Source organism: Nicotiana tomentosiformis, chromosome 2, assembly GCF_000390325.3.
Source record: "Nicotiana tomentosiformis chromosome 2, ASM39032v3, whole genome shotgun sequence".
NCBI classification, from domain to species: domain Eukaryota; kingdom Viridiplantae; phylum Streptophyta; class Magnoliopsida; order Solanales; family Solanaceae; genus Nicotiana; species Nicotiana tomentosiformis.
The window spans coordinates 100,764,271-100,790,086 of NC_090813.1; the positions used below are offsets into that span (position 1 = coordinate 100,764,271).

General features: G+C 35.9%; 2 protein-coding genes across 7 annotated transcripts; one reads left to right on the forward strand and one right to left on the reverse strand.

Annotated features, from left to right (window-relative positions):
* Positions 1-469: 469 nt before the first annotated feature.
* On the reverse strand, positions 470-6,303 carry LOC104089786 (nodulation receptor kinase). Of its 4 annotated transcripts, none has more exons than XM_033654460.1 (9): positions 6,089-6,303; positions 5,552-5,958; positions 4,813-4,979; positions 4,513-4,721; positions 2,255-2,381; positions 1,859-1,930; positions 1,487-1,673; positions 1,165-1,297; positions 470-982 (listed from the first exon to the last, which is right to left on the reverse strand). In XM_033654460.1, exons 3-9 carry the CDS (start codon positions 4,961-4,963, stop codon positions 719-721), a joined length of 1,143 nt encoding a protein of 380 aa, XP_033510351.1. In that variant the 5' UTR covers positions 4,964-4,979; positions 5,552-5,958; positions 6,089-6,303; the 3' UTR covers positions 470-718. The 4 variants fall into 4 exon arrangements, with proteins under 4 accessions (XP_033510351.1, XP_009593052.1, XP_070052017.1 ...); XM_009594757.3 differs by having other exon boundaries at positions 4,813-5,025; XM_070195916.1 differs by having other exon boundaries at positions 5,552-6,303.
* A 3,477-nt stretch (positions 6,304-9,780) lies between these two features.
* On the forward strand, positions 9,781-23,353 carry LOC104089785 (ATP-dependent DNA helicase At3g02060, chloroplastic). Of its 3 annotated transcripts, none has more exons than XM_070195921.1 (14): positions 9,781-10,607; positions 11,788-12,013; positions 12,276-12,521; positions 13,277-13,411; positions 15,952-16,076; positions 16,313-16,452; positions 16,589-16,659; positions 16,824-16,985; positions 18,062-18,148; positions 18,379-18,552; positions 20,963-21,007; positions 21,944-22,300; positions 22,453-22,881; positions 22,994-23,353. In XM_070195921.1, exons 1-13 carry the CDS (start codon positions 9,970-9,972, stop codon positions 22,552-22,554), a joined length of 2,508 nt encoding a protein of 835 aa, XP_070052022.1. In that variant the 5' UTR covers positions 9,781-9,969; the 3' UTR covers positions 22,555-22,881; positions 22,994-23,353. The 3 variants fall into 3 exon arrangements, with proteins under 3 accessions (XP_070052022.1, XP_018624175.1, XP_009593050.1); XM_018768659.3 differs by having other exon boundaries at positions 23,037-23,353; XM_009594755.4 differs by having other exon boundaries at positions 23,209-23,353.
* Positions 23,354-25,816: the final 2,463 nt, after the last annotated feature.

Here is a 25,816-nt window from a genome sequence, read left to right on the forward strand (position 1 = left end):
ACCACTGATATGAGAATTTCACCGTGCTTACATGGAAATGCTTTTTCTTTTATTATTATTTCTTTATCTAACGTGTGTACAAAAATACATGTTAACTATAACCACGGTTATATGATAAAGCTTATATAAACATTGTGCAAGTGAGATATTAACTAAACATTTGAAGAGAGAAGTGTAGACGTGCCTTTTCTACTTTACTCTTCGGCTATCGAATTGTTGGAAACTGAAACTACCATGAGAAAAAGCTCTTCCTCCTTTTTCCCCTTTTCCTACCCTACCATATAAACTACCAACTTGGATAGTCTCACTTCTTCTGCCTCCCCTTCTCCTCGCAGTGGGTCTAGATTCATATACTACTTGCTCATAACTGGCATTCAAGTTATCACCTTAATCCTTATGAAATACTATGAATTTAGCTCATAGGGGGGCTGAGAGGGAATATGGAGTATTAAACAAACAAGAAAAAAGCTATTAAAATCACTCCAGACAATCTTCATCTATTATCAACAAATAATTGTTTAGCACAAGGTTTAGAGTACATTTATGAGAGGAAAGAATAAAAGAAGAAAAAAACACAGCTGTTATTTTTTCTTTTTTACAGTTAACAAACAGCTGGATGCATCTCTCTTTCCAATCTGGTGTTTCTGTAAACAATATGACAAATCACACAAACCAAAGAATTAATACAACAAAGAAGCTTAATTCCCACACTTGCATCTTATTTTGAAGCCCTAAAAAGCTGGCTTCCAAGAGTCACAACTGGAGTTCCTTCTCCCATGATTGTTGTCAAGCTCATCTCTTTCTCCAGTATCCGATCCAGTTCCGTCACCACATAACTCATGGTAGGCCGCCTTTCACTCGAAGGGTCCATACAACGGACAGTCAACTGCATGAACTCTTCCATGCCTTCTGTGGTAAAGCTATTACCCAATCTTTGATCGATGATGGCAGATATGTTGCCAGATTCCTGATAATTCTCCACCTGAAATGAGAAAATTCTCTTATTACCAACTGCATAACTAACTAAGTTCACTCAGCGGCTTAAGTTTATTTCAATGCACATAAAGGACATTGGTCCTAAGTTAATTTCCTGATTGTCTCCAGGAGCCCCAATATCCTTGTCAATATGTTTCAAATTATAAGCTTGTTCTGAGAAGGGTGTACCCATTCAACTATGTTTATATTCAAATCTGAAGACAGCAAATCCATTGCTTCACGGCCACTAACTAGCTCCAGGAGAAATACACCAAAACTGTAGGTATCACTTTTCTCAGAAAATCGTCGGAACTCTCTGACCCTACAGAACAATGAGACAAAAGTCATTGAATCTTCACATCAATCAGATCCCTTGGCCACTGGGGACTGGAGAACAGAGCCTTATATAAAATAGAACATCTTGTTTTAAGCCTCTGAACATGGGTCTCCACAAAAGAATGGGTGGAAAAGATGTTCCAAAAAGTAAACACGAAAGAAGCAAGTGGACTACTCTGGAGCAAGAAAAATTTCATCAGCAGCCACTCGAGAAGATGGGCCTGCAACCTCAAATCTCCCAAGAAAATTGCGTAATCCTGCATCTGCAACTTTAGCTATGAAATTTTCATCCACGAGAACATTTGCTGTCTTGAAGTCTTTATGAATCAAGCGGGGACTTAGGGAATGAAGATGAGCAAGACCTGCATATTTACATTGAGCGGCAATGGAGCATAAGTACCAAACAATAAGAAAGAAGCTGATACAGGGCCCTCAAGTGTTGTGAAAGCTTCTCAGAGAATTTAGCGACCAGACCGGGACAGACACATTTTCTAAACAAAAGACAAAACAAATACCAGTAATGCTCACTGATTTTGCAGAGGATCACCTTTAGCTGCCCCTAGAGCTATAGAAAGCCTATGCTTGAACTCAAGTTTCTCTTGTGTAACATGACCATCGCCTAGAAAGAAAAACCCAAGAAATGAAAAATCAAACATAAAAATATATTGCATCCTACAAAGAGTTCGCAACATTTGCTAATTGGCTTGAAGTTGAAACCGGGTAAAAGCAAGAAAGTTTGGAATAGCAAAGAGGGATTAATTTGTGGGGGGAGAAAAGGGAAAAGGAAGAAGCTCGGAACTTGGAAATATTAGGTTTCACCACAATGTACAGAAGATAAGGCAACTCACTGAATAGTCAAAATTTATCTGGGAATAAATATTGGTAAATAAAAAGTATAAACTGGAAAGGGAGGAAACAGAAGTTTGAGTAGAAAGATGATTACCATATAAGTGAATGGATACACTTCCATTAGGTATGTACTCATAGACAAGAATCTGCTGATCATGTTCCTGGCAGTATCCTAGGAGGGTGACTAAGTTCCGGTGCTGAATAGATGAGAGATAGCGAACCTGATAGGAGATACAGTCTGAATACATCAAACCATAAACAATGAACACATAGTCATAAGAATAATCATTAGTCATTTTTTCAATACACCTAACACAGATGAGAGTGGAATTTATATTTTGCTCCTCCTTACATTTAATTTAGCAAAGCAGCGTCAGACTTACCAGCTGTATTTCTTCCAAGTACACTGGATATATGAATACGGGTACGGAAAAATTAGAGACAACCCAAAAGACCCCAATGGTAGGATGGAAAGGAGACTTGTCAAAACAAATGGCAGGATAGAAAAAGGATTTCACCTTGATATTCTCTCCAAAAGCTACATCACGCCACGTCGCACTAGGCAAGAGGTGCACCTAACCCATCTACCCATGAATCAATCACGGTCTTACTTGCACTGATAGACCCTTAGTCATGGCCAAGAGGAAGATATCCGAGTAATGGGGATCTGTTTCTTGGGATATTCTATCAATTCTTTCCATTTTTTTCTCTTTGTCGTTTTGATAACGTAAAATTTAATTGATTTGGACAGGCCTATAAAAGCAGAATACAAAAGTAAAGAATGAAATCAAAAGAGGATTTCTACAAAGAGAGCCCAATCGTTTACCATAATTAGAATCTCATAGGTTCTCAAGAACTTTAAAGAACTCAATTTTTTCCATTTGTATCAGTTGAAAATTGCTATAATTTAAATCAATTCAATTTAAGTGAACTGTAGAAAAGAATTTCAAAATTTAGAAATAATATCAAATCCCATGACAGCCCAAGAATGAAACTGTGCCTCTGGTTGCAAATTCAATTCAGCACACGTGACTAGGTCGTCTGTACCTGAGCTTGAAAAAAAACTCTTTATAGTTGTCCAGCGAGCTACTTAGAACTCCCCGTGATTAGCAAAAATGGAATCAAATACCACAGGTTACACTCTTTATTCCTCACAGCAGCGCATGACTATATAATTGTGTAATGCATTTTTATCAAGCTGTAACCCAACGTAACACCTAGGTCCCTTCTCCCATTGCAGACACAATCACAAAAAGGAGAAAAGTACCAAAATTGACCTTCAAACATGCCTAAAAGTTTCGCATCGGCCTCTTAATATCCAGGTTCACCAAGATGGTTAAAATAAAGCCCAAGGGACTAAAATGTTGTGAAAGTCAACTTCCGTCTAAAACTCAACCCAACAACTATCACCCATCTCAGTCAAAGCTTGGATTTGTCATGCCTTATTCACGCCACTGTTGATCACATAACAGAAGAGTGGTCCCAAGGAAGCAGCTAAAAGATGCTTCAAGTATAGCAGAAAAGTTGCTTGCTTCATCTTGTGTTTGGATTTGAGCTTCTAAGGAGATTGCAGAGATAAAGGATTTGGGCTAAGTGTCGCAACGGGTAATCTCAAATTGGAAGGTCTCTTGGGCAACTTAAACGGGTTTATCGTGGTTTGGTGCCAGTTTAGGAAGGAGATGAAGCAGTGAAATAATAACATGATTGGAAGAAAAGTAATAAATGTTTTTACTTGATCATGTTGATACAAGGTAATCAGCAACAGTCAATGATGTTTCTGTTAAGAAGCCAGATTTGTAGCTTGATCTCTTACAGATTCAACTAGAACTAGAACCTGAGCTGAAGTTTGTTCACCAGAATGTGATCCTTGACACCACTTAGAAAACCGTGAAAAATTAAACAGAGAAGTAGATGTGGACAGTTGGTCAGTGCCTCGTAGAATATCTAAAGAATTTGTGTTTTTAGTTATTCTGTATTTAGTTATAAAATATTTACTAACCTTATTAATTGAAATTGATTAAGTACCAAGCAATTTTGGTATGAATGAGTGTAAGTAAACTTCCATAAACTTTGTCACTCTGTGTTTATTCAATCAGACAAGTGATAAAGGCCTGAAAGCACCGAGCTTTTCAGGGGATAAGCTGATGCATTTAGTGCCTTTTATCTGTCAATGGAAGCAGATGACTTCCGAGCCATTTTGATCAATCAGACTCTAATTAAAGGATGCAGTCACTTCAATATCAGGACGAGGAACGAAATTTTGGATAGGCTCAGAGGGACCAGTATGATTAAAGAAACAAACTCAAAAGAATATGTGCACTAGTTTCCATAAGATGTAATAAGTACCATTACCTCGTCAATAAATTCCTGGCTAGGAACAGCCGATCGCCTTTTTATTGCTACAAGCATGCCATCATGAAGCAATCCCTTGTACACCTCCCCAAATTTGCCTTGGCCAATCAAACTCTTATCACTAAAACCTTTTGTTGCCAAAGACAATTCTTCTATCTGGAAGCGCCTGGCATCTCGTAAGGTCAATTCAATCCCAGCAGTTTTTCCAACTGCAAGTTATCCAGATACTTGAGGAAGTGATCTTAATTGGAGAATACATAATGGCATGTTTTATTTGAATAAGAACTGAGATACAATCACCTTGAATAGATGGATCAGAAGAGCCTGTCTCAGAAGTTCTTGAAATGCTCCTTTTATGAAAAATACAGAACCATAAAATGACAATCACAATCCCCACCAATGCCACGGCTCCTGCAGCACCTCCTACAATTGCTGCAAGAGTCCTTGACATTTGGCGACCACTTCAGCTGCAAAGGCGAGTACTTTAGGGATATATATTTTGACACATTGACACTGAAATATGAAGGATGTGCATGATGTTAGCTGATGAAGAGAATTTTCAAGAAGGAAAGAATAATTTGTTCAAATAAGTCAGAGGCATCCTAATATTATTAACATTGTACTTGTTTGTAGGTAACAAATCACCGGTGCATGTAGGTAATCGCCTTGCATAAGATGGAGCAAACACTTGTTTAGAAGACAAATCCCCAGGCAGGTGGGAGGGCATAGTACACTATTTTCAGATGAAACCTCAAGCAACAAAGACTGAAGGACCCACCAAAAGCATATGCTAGACAGAAGCTTAAAACCCACGGCAACCCAATGCTTAAGAATAAGTATATGAATATGTTTTTCTGACAAGGAAGCATAAATGAACATTATAGACTTGACATATAGCCCAATATGAGGGTCAAAGTGGCATAGAAGCTTATTTTACATCAAAGGAACTAAAATTGACAATTTTTCAGGGGTCTTTATAGTAAATAGTTAGGGCACATTTAAGAAAACATAGATAAGAGAAGTGGAGAAAAAGAATAACCTGAGATGGAAGATAAATGGGTTGGATAGAAGGCAGCAAACTTCATTTGGGAGGGAGTAATCTGGGAGAAGCGACAGCAGCAGTCGGAGTCGGATCAGAATTCAGCCGCATTCCCACATAAAGTCAGAAATATATAAACTTGTTGGGGAGGAAGTATCAAATCTAAAATCTACTGAAATCCCGTAACACTAACAATGAATCATCAGCATAGTGGTGTAGGTGTGGCCTGCTTGTCTTGTTTCTATGCTTTTTATTTATTTCGGGTGGGGCAAGGGTAATGGGTATGTCATATGTGGGGAATATGATACTCTACTCTAGTTTAATAGAAATGGGGGTTATTCTCTCCTCGGCCCGGCCATTTTAATCATCACCATTGTTGGATACAAACGATGCCGACAGAAAGCGACCTGGCGCCGACACATAAATTAGTCGTCTATACAACTCAAGATACCCCAACAACATAATAATAAAAAATACAAACACATTTCAAATCATTGCGGGAAATAAATAAATTAATAAAAAAGAGGAAAATCCCACCTTTTCAATTTGTGTAAATAGCAAGGAAAGAAAATGGAGCTGGAAGGAAGAAGACGAAGACATATAATCGGAATTATTATTATTCCTACTTAGTACTATACTACTAGTTTTCAAGTAGAAGCAGCGGCCGCAACTGTATGAAAACACTATTTAAGGAATAAATTTTGTTGTTGAGGCAAAAGAGTGTTTGTGTGGGTTGTAAAGTATAATGGCAAAGGTTGTCCGCTACTGCAAGTTGTGGACAGTATTTACATTTATTCTTTTGTTCTTCTACTAGTACAAGTACTACGTATCATATTCTTACTTGTTGGCTCCAGTCTGTTCGTGGCTAAACACGACACTTCTTTGCTAAGAGGCGATACCTTAAATGTTTTTAAACTGCATAGTTTAAAAAAATATTTGTAGCGATGTTCTACAAAATCCGATGCTTGTGTTTTTCTTTTCACCAACGCTAATGTTTTCTTAATTGAGTGATAAGAATAGAGCAACCCGCTTGCCCTCCCGAAACTTGTGTTTTGTTTGTCTGGGTAATACAAAGTGAAAATAAATATGGACAATATGCAAGTTCTATCGTTGTCTTGGTAATTACATGCATTATCAACCAAATATGTCTCATTTTTAATTAACATCATCTATACACATTCTATGTATATCCATTAAGTTATTAAGAATATAAAATTTTACCATATCACATAAATGATTTACTTTTATATTCAACTTCACGTACATGTGGTGAGACTATGCATTGGAATATCGCAAGCAGAATGGCTTTTATTTTACCTCTTACTCATCTTGCTCCACCTTTGAGTATTTGAATGTAGCTGTATGAGTGGGGTAGATTATTAGCTTTTCCGGACTAGAATGGACATCCAATTTGGATAGACGGAGTACAACTAATCAATCAAACAGATAATTGTAAATTCGTGTAAATGATAAAGTATTTTAATTAGAACTGTAATACATAATAAACTAAGTGAATTGTGTAAATAACATGAGTTAATATCAACTGCAATATCAAATCGAAAATCAATTAATACGAATGTAATCACAACTTTTAGAGTTAACCTCAAACGTATTCGCTATCAAATGTTTGAATTATAGCAAATCTCCCAATTTTGTTGATTCTCAAGTAATTGACTAAGATAATATTATATGCGTATACACCTAGCTATTATTTTAAATAAACAAATCAAACTTTTTCCTTCTCCAAACTTTAAATTAAAATATCAAAATGCACCTAATGTTACCTAAGATAGCACGCATATTCATTTAATCAAAGTTTGGAATTTTTTCGCTGCATAAGATAGTTCATAGTACCAAATTTGATTAGCACGTCGAAGCACTTTTTGATTAATTTTCAAAATTAGGTACAACAAAGCATGCTGGGCATTTAATCAAAATAAAATGTTGATTGTCATAGTTCAATTGTTTAAGTATTACAGCGGCGACATCATCGGAAAATCAACAATTTAATTTACAATTGCTTTTTTTCTTTGTCTATTATAAATTCATAAAATGTAAAAAAAACAAACCATACAACACAATAAAACAATTTTTTTTAATATTCAATCGAATCAACATGATACGTGATTTTGCCTTCAATCAAGATTAATGGTTTTGCCTATATTACATGAAGACGATATAATTATATTTTTTGACAATTTGTTTAGAGCTCAATCACACAAGTTTCACAAATATTCATGTAAATTATAGAGAAGTAAAATATACTTTTGCCTTTATATTTAATAACCAACGTTGAAATAAATTTCTTTTTTTCTATGTTTTCACACAACTTTTCTGAATTTTCTAAATATCCAAAGCAGTAAATATATTGAAATTCTAGAAATATGGCTTACTTTCTCACTATTTTCTTAGAATTTTCTTTTCGCAAAATGAGTATTTTCTTTTCATGACATAAAGAAAGTATTTTATTTCATTTCAACGAAACGGGTACTTTTTTTTCATGATATAGAAAAAATATTTTATTTCATTCCAACAAACTGAGTATTTAATGATGTAGAAAAGGTATTTTCTTTCATTTCAACAAAACGATTACTTTCTTTTCATGTTGTAGAAAGAGTACTTTATTTTTCAACAAAACAAGAGTATTTTCTTTTTAGCTATGGAGCTTAAATTTCAACGTTATTCTTATATGAAAAAAGTAAAGCAACACATTAGTTTCTTTAGGTTTGTGTAATTTTTAAAAGAATAATTAAATTATTGAAGAAAATAGAGTCAACGTTGGATTTTTCTTTTTGGGGTGGGTGGGGGGGGGGGGGGGATGAGCACAAGAAACATGGGTATTTGGAGGGATTGGGGGGGGGGAGGGGAGGGGGTGAGGCGGATAGCATAAAAAATAATTTTCCTAAAAAATATTTTCTACTCTCTAACCAAATACTAGAAAATATTTTCTGAATTTTTTTTTCTCAAAACAACCGAACAAGGAAAAATAAGTGATAAAACTACTCATTTTCAAGTAAAACATTTTTCGTAAAAAAAAATTTAATAAAAAATATTTTCCGTCATACCAAACACGCCCTCAATGCAATTTTTTTTTCAACAAAAAGAAAAAATCGCAAGTCAATTAAAAACACCAAGCTACCCTTGTATTTAACCTTTAAGGTAAAAGTATGTTTGGACAAAAAAGAAGAAGAAAAAAAAAAAAAAAAAAAAAAAAAATATATATATATATATATATATATATATATATATATATATATATATATATATATATATATATATATATATATATATATATAATTATTTTTTTTAAACCCTCCCAAATTTGGAGTATCTAGTATAGTGTTTTCACACTTTCCCTCCAGCGTAATTCAAACTCAGGACCTAACGGTTATGTGTGAAGGTATTTTTACCAACTTAGCAAACATCACTTGTCCAAAAAAAAAATGTATATGCTTACAAAAGTGAGTGAAAAATCTTTGGGAGTGACCTTTCAAAGTACTGGCTTGGTTCGACAAGTTTCTCCATGTGTCAAAATTGTTTTTTTTCAAAAAGGTAATTTTCCCCTCAGCTTGAGATGTTTGGCCGCTTTTTGGGGGGAGAAAAAGTGTTTTTGGATAGAAGTAGAAATAATTTTTGAAAAGCAAAAAGAGTAGTTCTCCCCCCTAGAACTAGAATTACTTTTTTGAATTTTCTTCTTACCAAAATAGCCTTAGCAAAATATCATATATGCCAAAATAATCTCTTTTAGCTTTTCGGATAATGACTTTTCGGATGAACTTTCATATTTGTTGAATGATTTTTTGATATATTTAAATCATCTTGAAAGAATAAAATATTTTTTAATTTTATTTTCATATTTTACTTAAATAAAATAAAAAAATTTAATTATTATCTGTAGTTATAAATATTTGAGATTATTTATCTAGTTATAAAATATTAACTATTAAATAAATCTCTTAATGTCATTATCCATAATTTGATACTTAAATTGCTCAAAATTATTTTTAAAATTTATTAGACAAATATAATTCTCTTAACTTATTAGGCAAACTGCTCTTTTCAAAAATATTTATTCGAAAAAAAGAAACTTATCAAAATAAGGTGAACATGCTATAAGTCTTCTCGTATTTGCCCATTTCTCCCGGTGGGATATTTTTGAAAAAGCGGCATGGGCGTCACAAAATACTACTCTTATTTGTTTTGTTTTTTTAATCTTTTATCTTTTTAAAAACACTAATGTTTTGAGGGAACAGATAATGTGGAAAACCCGCCTTCCTCAGCATACGTTACAGCTCCATTGATACGCCTATGTTGGGTAGTTAAATTTTAGGGGTTGGATTTGGTGGGGAGTTGGGGATTTGAAAATTCTTCTTGCTCGTCACTCGGAGCTTTTACAAGTATAGTAGTTTTATCCATCCATGGCCACTGCAGCAAAGGCATCCCTCCTCTTCTCTCCGTCGCCGGCGCCTGAGGGCTTTCTTACAACTCGCCTCTGCAAACTCTTCCCCACTCAAAAGCCTTCTTTTCCCACTCCCGCTTCCTCCTCCTTCTCTTCTATTACCTTATCTAAGGTCCTCAATGCCGATGCTGTATATACCAAATTGCCTCCCCGACTACGGACTGCGAGGCAGGAGCAGGAGCGCGACGCCATTTCTCGCCTAAATGAGCGAATTCGGCGGGAGCACGCCAAGAGAGATCAATCCCACCCTCTTAGACCGGCCATGGATTCGGAGGAGGCTGATAAGTACATTCAGCTGGTGAAGGAGCAGCAGCAAAGGGGCCTCCAGAAGCTCAAAGGCGACAGAGCTAGACAAGCTGGTGCAGGTGCAGACGATGCAGCTCAAGCTACTTTTAGTTACAAGGTGGACCCTTACACTCTCCGTTCCGGCGATTACGTGGTGCACAGGAAGGTCGGAATTGGACGATTTGTCGGCATCAAATTTGACGTTCCCAAGGATTCCAAGGAGCCTATTGAATACGTCTTTATTGAGTATGCTGACGGCATGGCTAAATTACCCGTTAAGCAGGCTTCTCGTTTGCTCTATCGTTACAATCTGTACGTACAAATTACCTTTTTACTTACCACGTACAAGTTATACATTTATATGTACTACAGTACTAGTAATTCCTTATTCCTTGAAAAACTACTTTGTCAGTTGGCTTCATTTTCATTGTCCAAGTTCCCAAGCTTATTGAGCTACAACTCATTACACTGCTGTTCATTTCCCCCCTTTTTATGGTAACTAAAGTCATGCAATAACTTCTTTCATTCACGTGGGGAAGATTTTTGCATACTCACAAATACATATACTGCTCCAAGCTCCAATACATCTTGAAGGGACCTTCTCCTTTTGGGTTCCAAGTAGAGGGCATACCTCCAACAAAGAATCATGTTCTGTCTAACGGAGTACAGTAGTTTTCTCGAGTGGAGACTTAGATTTGCACCTCTCAATTCAAGCAATATCTTGAATAATAGTTTTCCCAGTCACGAGGACACCTGCTTACTAGATAGCTTAACATGCCTTTTCAACTCAAGCTAGCTTCTTTTTCCTTACTCACAAGCTTATCAGCCTTCCAACCCTTGTTATTTCAACATACTTCTTAGTGCCTAGGAAGTAGGCATCTATCACAGTTTAACATCTACAAGACCTACTGGAACATGTTCCTTGTGCATGAATGGTGGAGAATTACAGTATTTAGGAATATCCTCATTTTTATTGCATAAAACGAATGATGAGTTTTTAGCAAGACCGCACCCCTCTATACCAGCTATATCATCATGGAAAGATAGCCAAGTAATAAAGGCCAATTTGCTGGTTTCAGCCGAGAGCCTATATCAAGATGCCATAGGAGCTTTATATTTTGAACTATTCCAGGTACTCTTTACATTGCCCTGGTCCTTTTGATTTGAAGGCCTCTCTTTCAATTACCAAAAGCTGAAAAGAAAAGGAAATGGATCTGCTCTATCTATGATTATCCTTAGCGAAATCACTGCATATCACATTTCCGGAGGCGAGATCAGGGTCTGATTCTCGTTTTGGAAAAAATATAATTATTAAGACGGAGATACATGCTTTGCCTTTTATAATCCTTCATCATCATCCTTGGAAAGACTCTCTGAGTTATGAATAACCGTGGGACCAAGGGAAACCTGGAAATGTTCTTTATTATCAATTTCATGTGTCAGAGAGATAGTCTAAATCTGCAATTTGATTAGTGCATTTTTAACTATTCAGCCCTAATGAAACCAAAAAGCCACGGACTTTGAGCAAGTTAAGTGATACTAGTGCATGGGAGAGGAGAAGGATGAAGGGAAAAGTTGCAGTTCAGAAAATGGTTGTAGATTTAATGGAGCTATATCTACACAGGCTAAAACAAAAAAGGCCTCCATACCCAAAGACTCCAGCCATGGCTGAATTTTCATCTCAGTTCCCTTTTGAGCCCACACCGGATCAGAAACAGGTTTGATTGTCTCTTCTGTATCTTTTAAATTCTGACGTCAACCTGCAAGGCGTCTTCTGCAGTTATTGTTTTTCATCCAGCTGGTTCAGCAAGACATATATGAAGAAATTTACATAGATAAATAATAACAGTGTTTTGTCTTGCCACATTCTGGTCAAAATAACTTATTGCTACTCATGGTCTGAAAAGTTTAATCATTTGTACTGGTTTACCTGTAATGGGAACCTTTCTTTGTTTCTTACAGTTTGGGTTCCAATGACAGGCTTTCTTAGATGTGGAAAGGGACTTGACAGAGAGGGAAAATCCAATGGACAGATTAATTTGTGGAGATGTTGGTTTTGGTAAAACTGAAGTTGCACTTCGTGCCATCTTCTGTGTTGTCTCTACAGGGAAGCAAGCTATGGTTCTAGCACCAACTATAGTTTTAGCTAAACAACATTTTGATGTTATCTCAGAGAGATTCTCCAGATATCCTAACATCAGAGTTGGACTTCTTAGCAGGTTTCAGGTGCATAACTCAATCCTTAGCTATACATGGTTGATGCCTAATATACACTTTTTACTTGAACATCTACTCTTCACCATTTGAATAGTTGTTGGTTTGGTAAAAGAATGGTGCTTGCCTTCCGAGCTTCAATGTTTAAATTGCTCTTCAAATAGTTTTTAACAAAATCTATCTTCTTGCATCTCATGATTTCTTAAGATTAGCTTTCTTGATCAATAGGTCCATGGCAAGAAAAAATTCTCGTAAGCTCATTAGAGTGCCTTAAAATAAGGGATTCCGTTGATAAACTTCCATGCAAGTCAAACTGACATAAACACATTAAAAATTATGTCCATTGAGGATTTTATGCAGTTTGAGGTCGTGTAGGCTGTTGCACAAATCGTGCTTAGTTGATTGTTATTTATTTTAAAAAATTTCCTTGTTGAAATGGTTTAATATTATTTAATATCTGTATACTGCATTTAATTGTTGTCTGCCTGTTTGATTTTATTAAGAAGAAATACAAAAAGAATGACTTTTTGAATGTGCAAGGAAAGTGTACGAAACTAGAAGTGATGTCTTTTTCCTCTTTCTTTCTGGTGTTTTCCTTCCAAAATCTGAGTGGTAATGGTTTCTCAATGTGAACTCTTTACATATATTACTTTTGTTTTAGTTCTTTGGTGTTGACACTGTTGTTTACCTCGTCCAAGTAAACACCATAACCTGTATTCTAAGTCCTAATTTTAGCTTACTTTGCGACCTACTATTGCTCTATCAAGACCAAGTCAGAGAAAGAGGAGTACGTGAGTAGGATTAAAGACGGACGTGTGGACATTATTGTTGGGACACATTCACTACTTGGCGATCGGGTTGAATATAATAATCTGGGTCTACTTGTGGTTGATGAGGAACAGGTATGTCCATATATCTAACTGCGATTATTTTTTGGATCATTTGTTTGTCATTTGCATCTAAGGCAGTAATATTTCGGATTTAGTCATGGATGAAATAGGTTGGTGACTTGTGCAAGTAAGGCCTTTTAATGAGGGAAAAGTATGCTTAATCTCCCTTTTTTTAATTCTTAGTTTCCCTTTTATAAAACTATTTCATTGATCTAAAACCTGATTATGCAATTTTAAGTTTGATCTATAATAAGGCCAACTATGACTACATTTTCTTAGTGTCCTGTGATGATAAATAGCTCGAAAAGAAACTTTATCCAGAACCAAAAAAAAAAAGAAAAAGAAGAAGCTTGGATAGAAACACCAAGGCTCAACATTCTTGCATTCTGCACATTTTCTAAAATAGCTTCTTTTGATTGTTTCTTATTAGTAAAGAGTGATTTATATTTTATATTCATATGGCCAACCCCGGCTAGCTTGGCATTGAGTCATAGTTATTGTTGTCATGAGTGATGTACATTGGAGAGAAGCATCAAGGAGGTGGAAATGTTACATGTTCAAAAAGGAATAAGAACAAAATACTATGAGTGGGCGAGGATCTGCAGAAGGTTGTACAAAAGAGTAAAAACTAATTGACATTGGAAGTCGACAAACTGCAGAATTCTTCATAACCACTCACACTCTCTCCAATACCATAGATAAATTTGTTCGAGGCAAAGGCAGGGGCGGAGGGAGAGCATTAGCTGCGGGTTCGGACGAACCCAATAGCTTTTGCTTAAACCTTGTATTTGTATTAGAAAATTCATAAAATATGTGTAAATATTTAATTGCGAACCCAGTAACTAAGACAAATTATGGGTTTAGTGATAAATTCAGAACCCATAAACTTCAAATCCTAGCTCCGTCTCTGGGCAAAGGTGTATTAGCTTGTTAGATTGGGCAAGCTTAGAATGCTATTTCTTTCTTTTGATAGGATCCCATGATGGAGTGGGGAACCATGGCCCATAATTTAAACCTTCGCGCTGATTATCATCCCAACCCGAGATTCCAATGAAGATTGCACCGTAGAAGGTACGAGCAAACAGATCCCTTATACAAAGAAACAAGGTCCAGACATTTTCTGGGAGATGACAACGAAGAAGAAGCTGGTTAACAGATTCCTTGAGACTTCATATACCTAGGAGCTTTATAAATGTTTTATATACTACAGAAAATACTATCTTCTGATGTAGGTCACCGTATCTTATCTAATATTCTAAAATTGTAACATTCCCTCAAACTCAAGGAGGAGAAGTCGCCTGAATTGCAAAATAATACTAAAGCGTAGGACCTGAGTTGCTGTTGCTGGTTAATGTGTAGGACTCCTAGTCAGTTTGTCAGATTAGCCACTGCAAAGTGGCGACCGAACAATTTAGAGGGTAACAATTTGGAACTGGGAATACATCTAATATTTAGAGGTCCAATCCGAACTGCCCGAACGCCCACCCCTATTATTTATCATTATGTGCCCAAAATGAAATGGTGGATACTTGGCCTTGGAAGCTTATCTGGAAAACTAAAGCACCCCTCAAGTTGATATGCTTCAGCTGGATAGCATTACATGAGGCATGTTTGACTCAAGACAATCTTAATAGAAGGAACATTCCTACTGTTAACAACTGTTATATGTGCCAGCAGAACATAGAGACTTACCTACACCTCCTTCTACGTTTCACAGTAGTTGCTGATATTTGGAACATGTTTATCGCAGTTTTTGGTTTAAGATGGGTAATGCCTGACAGTCTCAAGGATGCCTACATCAGTTGGATCTCTTGGAAGGTTAATAAATCCATCAGATAAGTCTGGAAAATGATTCCTGCTTGTATTTTTTGGTGTGTTAGGAATGAGAGGAATAGAAGATGTTTTGATGGAATATCAACTCAAAACCACGACCTTAAGGCTAGTTTGTCTTTTGAATTTATATAGCTGGGATTGTTTGTCCCCTGTAGATTTTCGTGTCAAACTTTTGGACTTTATTAGCTCTTTATCTTTAGCATAGGCCTCATTGTAACAGGGATAACAAACTCTCACTTTTGTACTTTTGCTATTATGCATCTACTTGATGCCATTTATAATACCACTTACTTCATAAAGAAAAGACCAAATATTATACATCTTTGTAAGCTCAACTTTTCCTGGCAGGTTGCATTTTAAAAATTAGCTGCGACGCGAAAGTAGGCTTTTTCTTTTGTGGTCTATGGCCTAGCTGGTGCTCATTTATTCATGGAAATAAGTTTTTCTCATTATCTACTAAAATGGATAGTAAATTAAATTTATTGAAGAAGATAGTTAACCATGAACCTTCCTCTGTGTGTGTGTGTGTGTGAGAGAGAGAGAGAGAGAGAGAGAGAGAGAGAGAGACGGAAACAGACACGAACACTCTCTCTCTCTCTCTCTCTCTCTCTCTCTCTCTCTCTCTTTGTGTGTGTGTGTGTGTCTTTTGGACATCCTTCATATCCTATGACCGATTCTTCATATTTGATCTCCATCTGAATTGCTCTTTGTCTTTTCAGAGGTTTGGTGTAAAACAGAAGGAGAAGATTGCTTCATTTAAAACCTCAGTGGATGTTCTTACACTTTCAGCAACGCCTATTCCAAGAACTCTCTATTTAGCATTAACCGGATTTCGTGACGCTAGGTAATACCACCGGGTTTGTTTCAATTTATCAAAGCCCTGACTGGCTGTTGATGAAGTATCCACTATACTGTTGGGCACCTCCAGCAGCTGAAATTGGGTATCATTCATTTAGCAGTTGTCAATGTTGGCTAGATTTGACCAATTGTGAAGTTACATTCAACTCTACACTTTGCCTGCTCAATTTTTTGACTGTTTTGCTTTATGGCTGCCCCCATTTTCTTTTCCCACTCAAACAGTATGATCTCAACACCACCTCCTGAGAGAGTTCCGATAAGAACACATCTTTCAGCTTACAGCAAGGACAAAGTAATAACAGCTATCAAGCATGAATTGGACCGTGGTGGCCGAGTTTTTTATGTCTTGCCCCGCATTAAGGGTAATGCATTCTGTGCCTTTTACGCACATTAATTGTGAGTAGCATTATGTAATTTGGTGGCCATGCTATAGAGCAGTTTGCTGAAGTTCATCCATTGTACTCTTTGTAGTTACATGGGTTTGTCTATTATTCGCAGGTCTTGAAGATGTTATGGAATTTTTAGAACAAGCATTCCCATATGTTGAAATAGCTATTGCTCATGGAAAGGTAATTGTGGGATTAATTGAGTTTGCTTTAAGTTCTGGAACTGATAGAATATTCATGTTTATTCAGTCTTTTGACGCTAAAGATATGAACTCATACTTACATAGCATCTACACTGCATTGTCCAGTTCTAGTGGTCTGACATGCCATTTCATCTTTTTTGGCAGCAATACTCAAAACAGCTTGAGGAAACTATGGAAAGATTTGCACGGGGAGACATTAGAATTCTTATATGTACAAACATAGTAGAAAGTGGCCTTGATATTCAAAATGCAAATACAATCATCATTCAAGATGTTCAGCAATTTGGACTTGCACAATTGTATCAGGTTTTTACATTCTCTTGCCTAAACAAATAGAAAGCTTTTTGTTGTCGTATTGTCTTCCATTCTTATTGGTAGTTCCTTCATACATTGTATAAGTGACATTGAAACCAGGAGGCAGATCATTTGTTTTTACCTACTGAATTTTCTTAGGCATAAGTGATGAAAGCGTAGTTTACTTTGATACAACCTTTTGTTCAATTGTAGATGAATAAGATATTCTTTGACAGCATGTGCTGTTAGCGCAGCTCTGAATTAATACAGAATCTCCCTGTTTCCTTAATGTACCTGATTAATCATACAAGATGATTAATGCTGCTAAAAGAGAAAATTTACCTTTTGGGATAAATCATACAAGATGATTGATGGTGCTAAAAGAGAAAATTTACCTTTTGGGATAACTTAGGTAGCTTGGGGTTTAGTCAGTTCAAACTTTGGTCCTCCAGGTGGACAGCGAGTATTTGTAACCTCCTTGTAGTCTTGAGATTACATCGAAGTTCAATAGCATACATAGTGCTATTTTCCTTGTGGCATTTCAGCCAAGCTCATTCTTATGAGAACAAATGTGGTTGAATCAGCCTTTTGTGGTATTGTAAAGTCTTCTATTGTTTCTTTCAAGAGGAATCTCTGGGGTTTGGTTCTCTTATTGACCATGGGGAACCACCTGGCCTGCTATTGCAGCTGAGGTGAAGCCAATCGATTTCTTCAACTCAAATAATGTAGTGATTTCAAACTCCAATGAAGAAGCATCTTTTTTCTCTTTCCCGGTTTCCCTTTTCATTGTATTTACTACTAAAGTTGATTGGTCAAAGATTTTCAGCCCTTCATTTCAAAATTTGGCCCCTTCTCTCTTAATAGCTTCTGTTGATACTGTAGTTTTTGCAATTCAGATGTCCTTGAGCGGAATTTATGAGACTCGTATATTTTTACCATGTGCTAATCAGGGCATGATGACGTGCTGCTGACAATTCCATATCTTAACTTTGCAGATTCTTAGCGATTGTGGTTATTGATCCTTGGAATGCTAGGTGCTGTGACTTTGATATTCCTTCTAATTCCTACTCCCTCTTTGATTACTGTAGTTGCGTGGAAGGGTCGGACGGGCGGATAAGGAAGCTCATGCACACTTATTTTATCCTGACAAATCACTTCTTTCTGACCATGCACTAGTATGCTCTCTTTCCTCTATATACTTCTATTAATAAGATATGTAGGAGATGATTCTTATATTCTGTCATCTTGCCTTTATTTTGGTAATGTTGCAGTATTTTCCAACAGAACAAGGGTTCTAATTTTATCTTATCAAGGACAAATTCTGTGATATGCACGTTGTGTGAAGTTATTTGCGGAAGATTTTTCTTTATTATGGCTGTAACATGCCATTTATTTGACAATTTAGGAGAGGCTTGCTGCTCTTGAAGAGTGCTGTGAACTTGGCCAGGGTTTTCAGCTTGCAGAAAGAGACATGGCTATTAGAGGATTTGGTAATATTTTTGGCGAGCAACAGACAGGGGATGTCGGCAATGTGGGCATTGATCTATTCTTTGAGATGCTATTTGAAAGCTTGTCAAAGGTCTGTTTCCGTCATCCTTTTACTCCATTATTTCTAGTTACAAAGATAAAATTGACTGGTTTGTGCCTAAGCTAGCATTGCTTTCTGCATGCTATCCTCCTCCCTTATTTTGAGATTGCTAGTTTCTCGGCACGTGCGTTGCACGTGTATGTCGAGTCATGTATCAAAATAAAAGGTTTTAATAAATAATTATACATGAAGACTATAAAATATAAGTTTCGTACAAACATGTGATTTCGTTTACTTATTTTGATTTTATGAGGTACAAACATACTGGTCATGTAACAAAATATGTTATAATTAAAAATTGTTTGACTCTATGCGTTATTTATCATTATCGTAAAGTATTATTTGTAGACAAATTTGAAAAGATATCCTTGATTTTTAAGGGGATAAAGTTGAATTTTCTTGGGATAAACACGAACGTTCATTCTAATAAAACACCAATATCTGAAAGTTTGTTCCAAGCAGACGGCAAACTTTGCAAACAAACGATTAACTTTAGGCACAGAGTAACTCTATTACCGAGTAAAACCTCCTCATATACATGATGTTGACTAAATGAGCAAAGTTTATGTAAAAGAAACAAAGCCAAAAATGTCACGACAAAAAGATCCATCGCCCATGTACTCATAGTAAACGAAATATATTACCTGATTGTAACTTTTTCAATATTGTTTGTCTTTTCAAAAATTAAATTGTCACTTTTACTTATGAATAATTGGCAAACCCTAGTTTAATTGAATAATCAAATTACTATTATGAATTAAAATATATCAATCAGCCAAAATTAAATCCAATTAAGTATTTAAATCATTTAAGCACATGTAGAATAGAAATACAAATCTTAAGTTTCAGTATGAATCACTAGATTTGCGTAGTTTATTCTTTACCGTACGTAGCGTTGATCCTCAAGTGTTTAAATTGCTCTAACTCTATCTATACAAAACTACAACTTTTAACTCCAAAAGGAATCTGTAGCTAGATTATTGAAAGATGTTATCCAAAGCATTATTTAAGATATTACCTGCAATTTCTTTTCTGTTCTTCAACAATCTAAGAACTTCATCCCAAATATCATATGCCGCAGGTTGGCGGCCGCCATCAAATCATTTCCCCCATTTTTTTTGTCATCAAAAGTGAGATGTGTATTGCATCTATATATACCGAAAGGTTGAAAGAATTTTACTAATTATACCAAGTGGCAACACTTAGTGCTTGTGCAGCCTCTTAAGAAATATTGTGGTTGCCACGAATCTCGATTTCTGGGGAAATATCTTTGCCTTTCATAATTTTAAATCAAAGAATCAATTACATGGCTTATACACATGTTTTCAAGTTTCGCACTCTGTCTGTGCTCTAAATAGAATTAGAACCTAAATTATTTATCTCGTCAGTTTCTACTTTATTTATAATTGTCAAGTACAAGGGGAAAACAATGAAAGCGAAATAGAAAACAAAAAGGATTCAAAGAAGTAGCATAATCATTTGTTGAATCAGACCACGATACACATAAATTGAAGAATCATATTAGATCATAACCATCCATCCTAATATTTATACATATTTAATTTCATAAATCACAAAGAACAAATATTAAAGAATGAATAGAGTAAAGAAAGAAGAACCCGATTTTGTTGTCACTTTATTGTTTATTCACTTTGGAATTGACTTTGCCTTCCATGAATATTACTTTATTTCCTCAAAATAAACTATGATAAAGAAGGACGATCCTTTGGATAAATGTCGTAGCATTGGCAAGAATCGTTGCATCCAAATTTTGCATCCTTTGGTCCAAAATGTTGAAACGGCATGAAAATATTTGCACGACAACCGTGTAAACTTATTGGCTTCACATAAGGTGTCTCTCTGGAGCGTTGGGTCTCTTTGGAGGCTTTATTATTATTATTTTTAATTATTATTATTATTATTATTATTATTATTATTTATTTATTTTTATTTTTTTGAAATAACTAAATAGGATATAATAAACTATGATAAAGAAGGACGATCCTTTGGATAAATGTCGTAGCATTGGCGAGAATCGTTGATTTTTCATCCTTTCGTCCAAAATGTTGAAACAGCATGAAAATATTTGCACGACAGTTTTGAGAATATGCTTCCTAACCGTGTAAAATTATTGGCTTCACATAAGGTGTCTCTTTGGAGCGTTGGGTCTCTTTGGAGGCTTTTTTATTATTATTATTATTATTATTATTATTATTATTAAATAGGATATTAGGTTAATAAGAGGGGTATTAAAGTAATTTAACTTTTCACTTTTGGGGTTCTTGCTTTTAATATAGTATAATATAGTATAGATATAGATGATACATCTATGGATCAGTATTGTACCTCTCAAAATGAAAGAAAATTGTAATGAGATCTGTTATCTTTATTTGTATTCCAGGTTGATGAGCATCGTGTAATATCAGTTCCTTACCATGCAATGAAGGTATTTAATGCTCTCATATTTTCCATAAGTTGAAATGTTTTTCGAGTACAAAATCCATTATATGTCGGCGGTTGTGTCTCCACTCCCCAATACCTATTGCTTGCTGCTCTTTTGAGGCACTGTCATTAATCATTAATTTCTTAATGATTGGTTAGAATGTCAACCAGAGTAATTCAAATCTTAAAAATGAATAATTTTACAACAACACAACAACAGACCCAATGTAAATCTACAAGTGGGGTCTGGGGAGGGTTGTGTGTACGCAGAGAAGTGTAATCCCACAAGTGGGGTTTGGGGACGGTAGTGTGTATGTAGACCTTACCCCTACCTAGTGAAGGTGGAGAGATTGTTTGTGATAAGACCCTCGGCTCAAGAAAAGGGGAAAAAATTATGTTCTGGAATTAGTAACTGTTGAGTCATGTACATACCAAAATTAGCATAACTAATATAATTAGTATTCCTTCCGTTTCAACTTATGTGAACCTATTTGATTGGATACGGAATTTAAGAAAAAGAGAAGAGTTTTGAACTTGTGGTGTAAAATGAGGCACATATATTTTGTGTGGCTATAAATCATTGCATAAAAGGTAAATTGTTTTCAAATATGGAAATATGTCATTCTTTTTGGCACGGACTAAAAAAGAAATAGGTTCACATAAATTGAAACGGAGGGAGTAACTGTTAAGCCGTGTTAGTTAGCTAAAATGTTGAGCATGACTTCGTTGGTTCCCTAGGCACGTGGAAACAGCTTCATATAGGAACTTTAGACTAGTGGTTCTACAAATAGCTTGTATGAAGTTGTGCCTCCTATTTAAAGTTAATCTGCTTTTGTAACATCCAATTGTTAAAGATATAGCCTATAGCTTATCTGCTACTTTCATTGGCAATTGCAAATAAATGTGTATAACCTTTTAAAATTCTCACTTCCTGTCTCAGCTTGATATTAATATAAACCCTCATCTTCCTTCCGAGTACATAAATCATTTGGAGAACCCCATGCAAATCATTAATGGCGCTGAAAAAGCAGCTGAAAAGGACATTTTCAGCTTAATGCAATTTACGGAAAATCTGAGGCGTCAGTATGGCAAAGAACCTTACTCTATGGAAATCCTATTGAAGAAGCTTTATGTCAGAAGAATGGCAGCAGATTTAGGAATTACCAGCATATATGCTTCAGGAAAGATGGTTGGCATGAAAACAAACATGTCGAAAAAGGTTTTCAAATTGATAACTGATTCAGCAACTTCAGATGTTCATCAGAATTCTCTGATTTTTGAAGATGGCCAAATAAAGGTATGGTTTTGTTGAGTTTTACTACCTTGCTATGCCTATAATAATCCACTAAGGTTCCATTTTCTTCATTTATAAGAATTGGAATATAATTAATGTGAAAAGGCAAGTTTTCCATATCTAAGTGGCTTTGTCTAATGATGTGTCTTATTCAGGCTGAACTGCTCTTGGAGCTACCTAAAGAACAGTTGCTGAATTGGATCTTCCAATGCCTAGCAGAATTATACTCTTCATTACCGACCTTAATAAAATATTAGTCCTTTCAATGAACTGTGATTCTTTACTTCATCAAGTAGGCAGCCCCATGTCCATCGCTATAATAGGGTCCTGGGCATTTGGTTTTATTAAGAACATTAGAAGCTTCTCTCTCCTGGGCAGTTGGTTTAATTATGAACATTAGAAGCTTATCTCTCATAAGCGGCTGTCTCCCCATGTACATACAATATGAAAAATTGAGATAGACCTGTATCGGCTATTAAAGCATATATATGAAAATCCAACTGGCACTTTTTCCATTCCTCTCGGGCAATCAATCTATATCAGAAGTAAAAGCCACGGGGAGTGCATTGCTTTCCTGATACAAGGTACTTAACTTTCGAATGAGGTTTATCTCTGGTCCGTTCTTTTTATCTTTTCAGTTTCTATTTTTGCCTTTTTACTTTTTTGTCTCCTAATAGTCTGAGATCTGGTTTGAAGGGGAGCCTTGGCGTAACTGGTAAAGTTGTTGTCATGTGACCAGGAGATTACAGGTTCGAGCCGTGGAAACAGGCTCTTGCAGAAATGCATGATAAGGCTGCGTGCGATAGACCCTTGTGGTCCGGCCCTTCCCCGACTTCGCGCATAGCGGGAGCTTAGTGCACCGGGCTGCCCTTTTTTTTAGTCTGAGATCTGGTTTGTTTTTTACTGTGCAGAACTAGCACCTTTGTTTAAATAAAGGATATATGATATATTGGTGGACTATCAGAATGATTTTCTGTTTCTTGTGAAAGATTTGTTTATGTGGCAATTAGGATCCTTATTTACCCAAACACGGGATCATAATTTGTCTTTCACGTCTTCCCGGACCCATTGACTCCTTTCTTCTCTTTATGTTAGAAGATGTCACCTCTTTATGACATTTTCTCTGAATTATGGCGCTTCATGGAATTTGTGTTGCATATTTATTCATGACATTTTGGCAAACTGTGATTTTAAATCCAATTTATGGGTAATTCTTCTTATTAGCTAAAATTACAAAAAGGATCAAGAGATTAAAAGGCGAACGATCCATTTGAGACCAAATTATTTTTTCTTACGGACAGTACAAAGAAATTTTTTGTCAATTACTGACATTGATTCTAGCGGTCTAGCCTACTAAATTCCAATCGAAATGAATCCTAACTATTGTTTATATTATACCATGTAGCCACTTTTAAGACAACTTATTTTTTGTAATATAACCAGCTTTAATATAGTAGTTGAAAAGTAGCCAGTTATCCAGTTAAATAAGCTTAAAGGACTTTTCCGCCCTATTTGCGAAGTGAAACTCAAGTGTTGGGATTAAAGCCTGCCTCGCGTGGGCATCTGTCAGCAAGAATGGAAGCTGGAAAATCGATCTCATAGCGGGATTACAAGCACACTTTTTACAACATTAGGTTCAGAATCCAAAATGGATATGAGAAATTGAGAATGCGATCAAATAAGAACAACGTTCCTTAAGCTTTCGCTCTTTTCTCACCAAGTGAGAATGGACCTTCTTTTTCTGTCCCACATGTTTTACTTCAACACTTAGTGACAAGTGACACTCCGTGACCATGTACTGTTTGATCAATCTCCTTCACGAACTGATAAAGATTCAAACTTCAGGAAAGTTTGTCTTTTTATGCATATATTGCATTTACATCAGATCTTATGCTAATTTAGTTTAGTCTTTCAAGTGCTCTGATTTGGTTGTTCACTTATTCTCAGAAACTTGGGATGATAATTGTGTTATTATTGTAGTTGCAATCACGTAATTAAAGAGGCAATAAATCATAGTATCAAATTGAACAAACTTGTACTCATATTCAGTCCTTCACTAAAAGATTATCAACAATGAATTTATTTTTAATCAAACCGACAATTTTTAAAGCATGAGGCACTAGTCACGCGCATTGAGTTGCACACGTCTTTTTTTTTTTCTTCTCAAGATATAAACTACAGTTCTATCTATTTAGCAGATTACCTCTACGAGGAAAAATATAAAATTATACGTTCTCACTCACTGGAATTCAAGTGGAGCTCTATTAGTGCACCCCACGACTTGTTTCTAACTTTGATTCTTGCCGTCAACGTAGTCATTATTTCCGTTGGGTGGGTGGGGTGGGGGGTTGTAAGGAACATGTCCCCCTTCTCTCCAGCCAATACCCTATTGTTCTAAAACTAAATGAAGAGAGCCACATAATATCATATGTTGATTACACTTATCTTTCTTTGTTTCTGGTGGCTTGGTGGAAGTGCATTTCCCCTCTCTCGGAGGAGTCACCCTCTTTGTATTCCGTTGGCAACAAGGGGAAAAAAAATAGTGAAGGGAAAACGGAAAAAAAAAAAGTACTCTTCCATTTTATCGGATAGTTATAGTCCTAACTGAAGGATGACAAGCCGATGTTGAGGTGGCATCCATCTTTTACCGGCTAGCCATTCTAAGATTTCGGAAGGTAACCACATATGTCATCTCAGGTTTTAGCACCGTTATCCAAATTAGATGCAGAGAGCCTTGTTTGGTGGTGAAAATAATTTATAAAAGCAGATTTCCAACCTCAAAACAATCTGCATTTTAATAACTAAGTCCTAAAATGACACACAAATTAGACAAGCCATGAACTACAACATCAAGAATAAATATGTGTTCGCACAGCAGCAGCACCAAATCTTGTGGTTCCAAGACGAACCCTCACTCCTTGCATTGGGTTCACACGTATACAGAAAAGTGAGAAAAAGTGTACACCGAAAACAAAGAAAGCCAAAAGGAGAGGCAATTAACACCATCAGGAAACAGACCCCTACATGATACATCGTACATGAAGGGCTGCAGCTCATTCATTTTTCAACAATGAGACATGTCTTACTGAGACCACAAAGCATAATCTAATAGTACTGCTAGCAATCAAGGAACAAACGATCTAATATACTAATAGTCCTTTCAGCATCCTAAACTCAGAGAGTTTAATCTTCATAGCCAGTAATTAGCCAAAGGTTTATCGAGATAACAAAAAATTTCAGATACTGTGGCTAATCAATAATAATGACACAATAGATGGATTTTTCTTCAGAAGAACCCAAATAAGTACTAGAAATTCAAAGGCACAATAAAGTTGTCCTCTGGTTGAATACCGACATAAACAGTAGATAATAACACCGAATATTGTTTCTTGCAACACTTCTATGTGGTAAATTCATAAAATATCTCAAGTTAGACACCTAAAAGGTATAATGATATCTCAACATATCTTAGTGGGCGTTTGGACATAAGAATTGTAAAATTCCAAAATAGGGGGAAAA

Coding starts and splice junctions, on each gene's coding strand:
- LOC104089786 (XM_033654460.1), bottom strand. CDS start 4,963: ATGTCAAGGACTCTTGCAGCAATTGTAGGAGGTGCTGCAGGAGCCGTG. Junction 1,298..1,486: donor GAAATTTTTCTTGCTCCAGA/GTAGTCCACTTG, acceptor ATTGTTCTGTAG/GGTCAGAGAGTTCCGACGAT. Junction 983..1,164: donor ATATAAACATAGTTGAATGG/GTACACCCTTCT, acceptor TTCTCATTTCAG/GTGGAGAATTATCAGGAATC.
- LOC104089785 (XM_070195921.1), top strand. CDS start 9,970: ATGGCCACTGCAGCAAAGGCATCCCTCCTCTTCTCTCCGTCGCCGGCG. Junction 16,077..16,312: donor ACCGGATTTCGTGACGCTAG/GTAATACCACCG, acceptor CCACTCAAACAG/TATGATCTCAACACCACCTC. Junction 16,986..18,061: donor GACTTGCACAATTGTATCAG/GTTTTTACATTC, acceptor TGATTACTGTAG/TTGCGTGGAAGGGTCGGACG.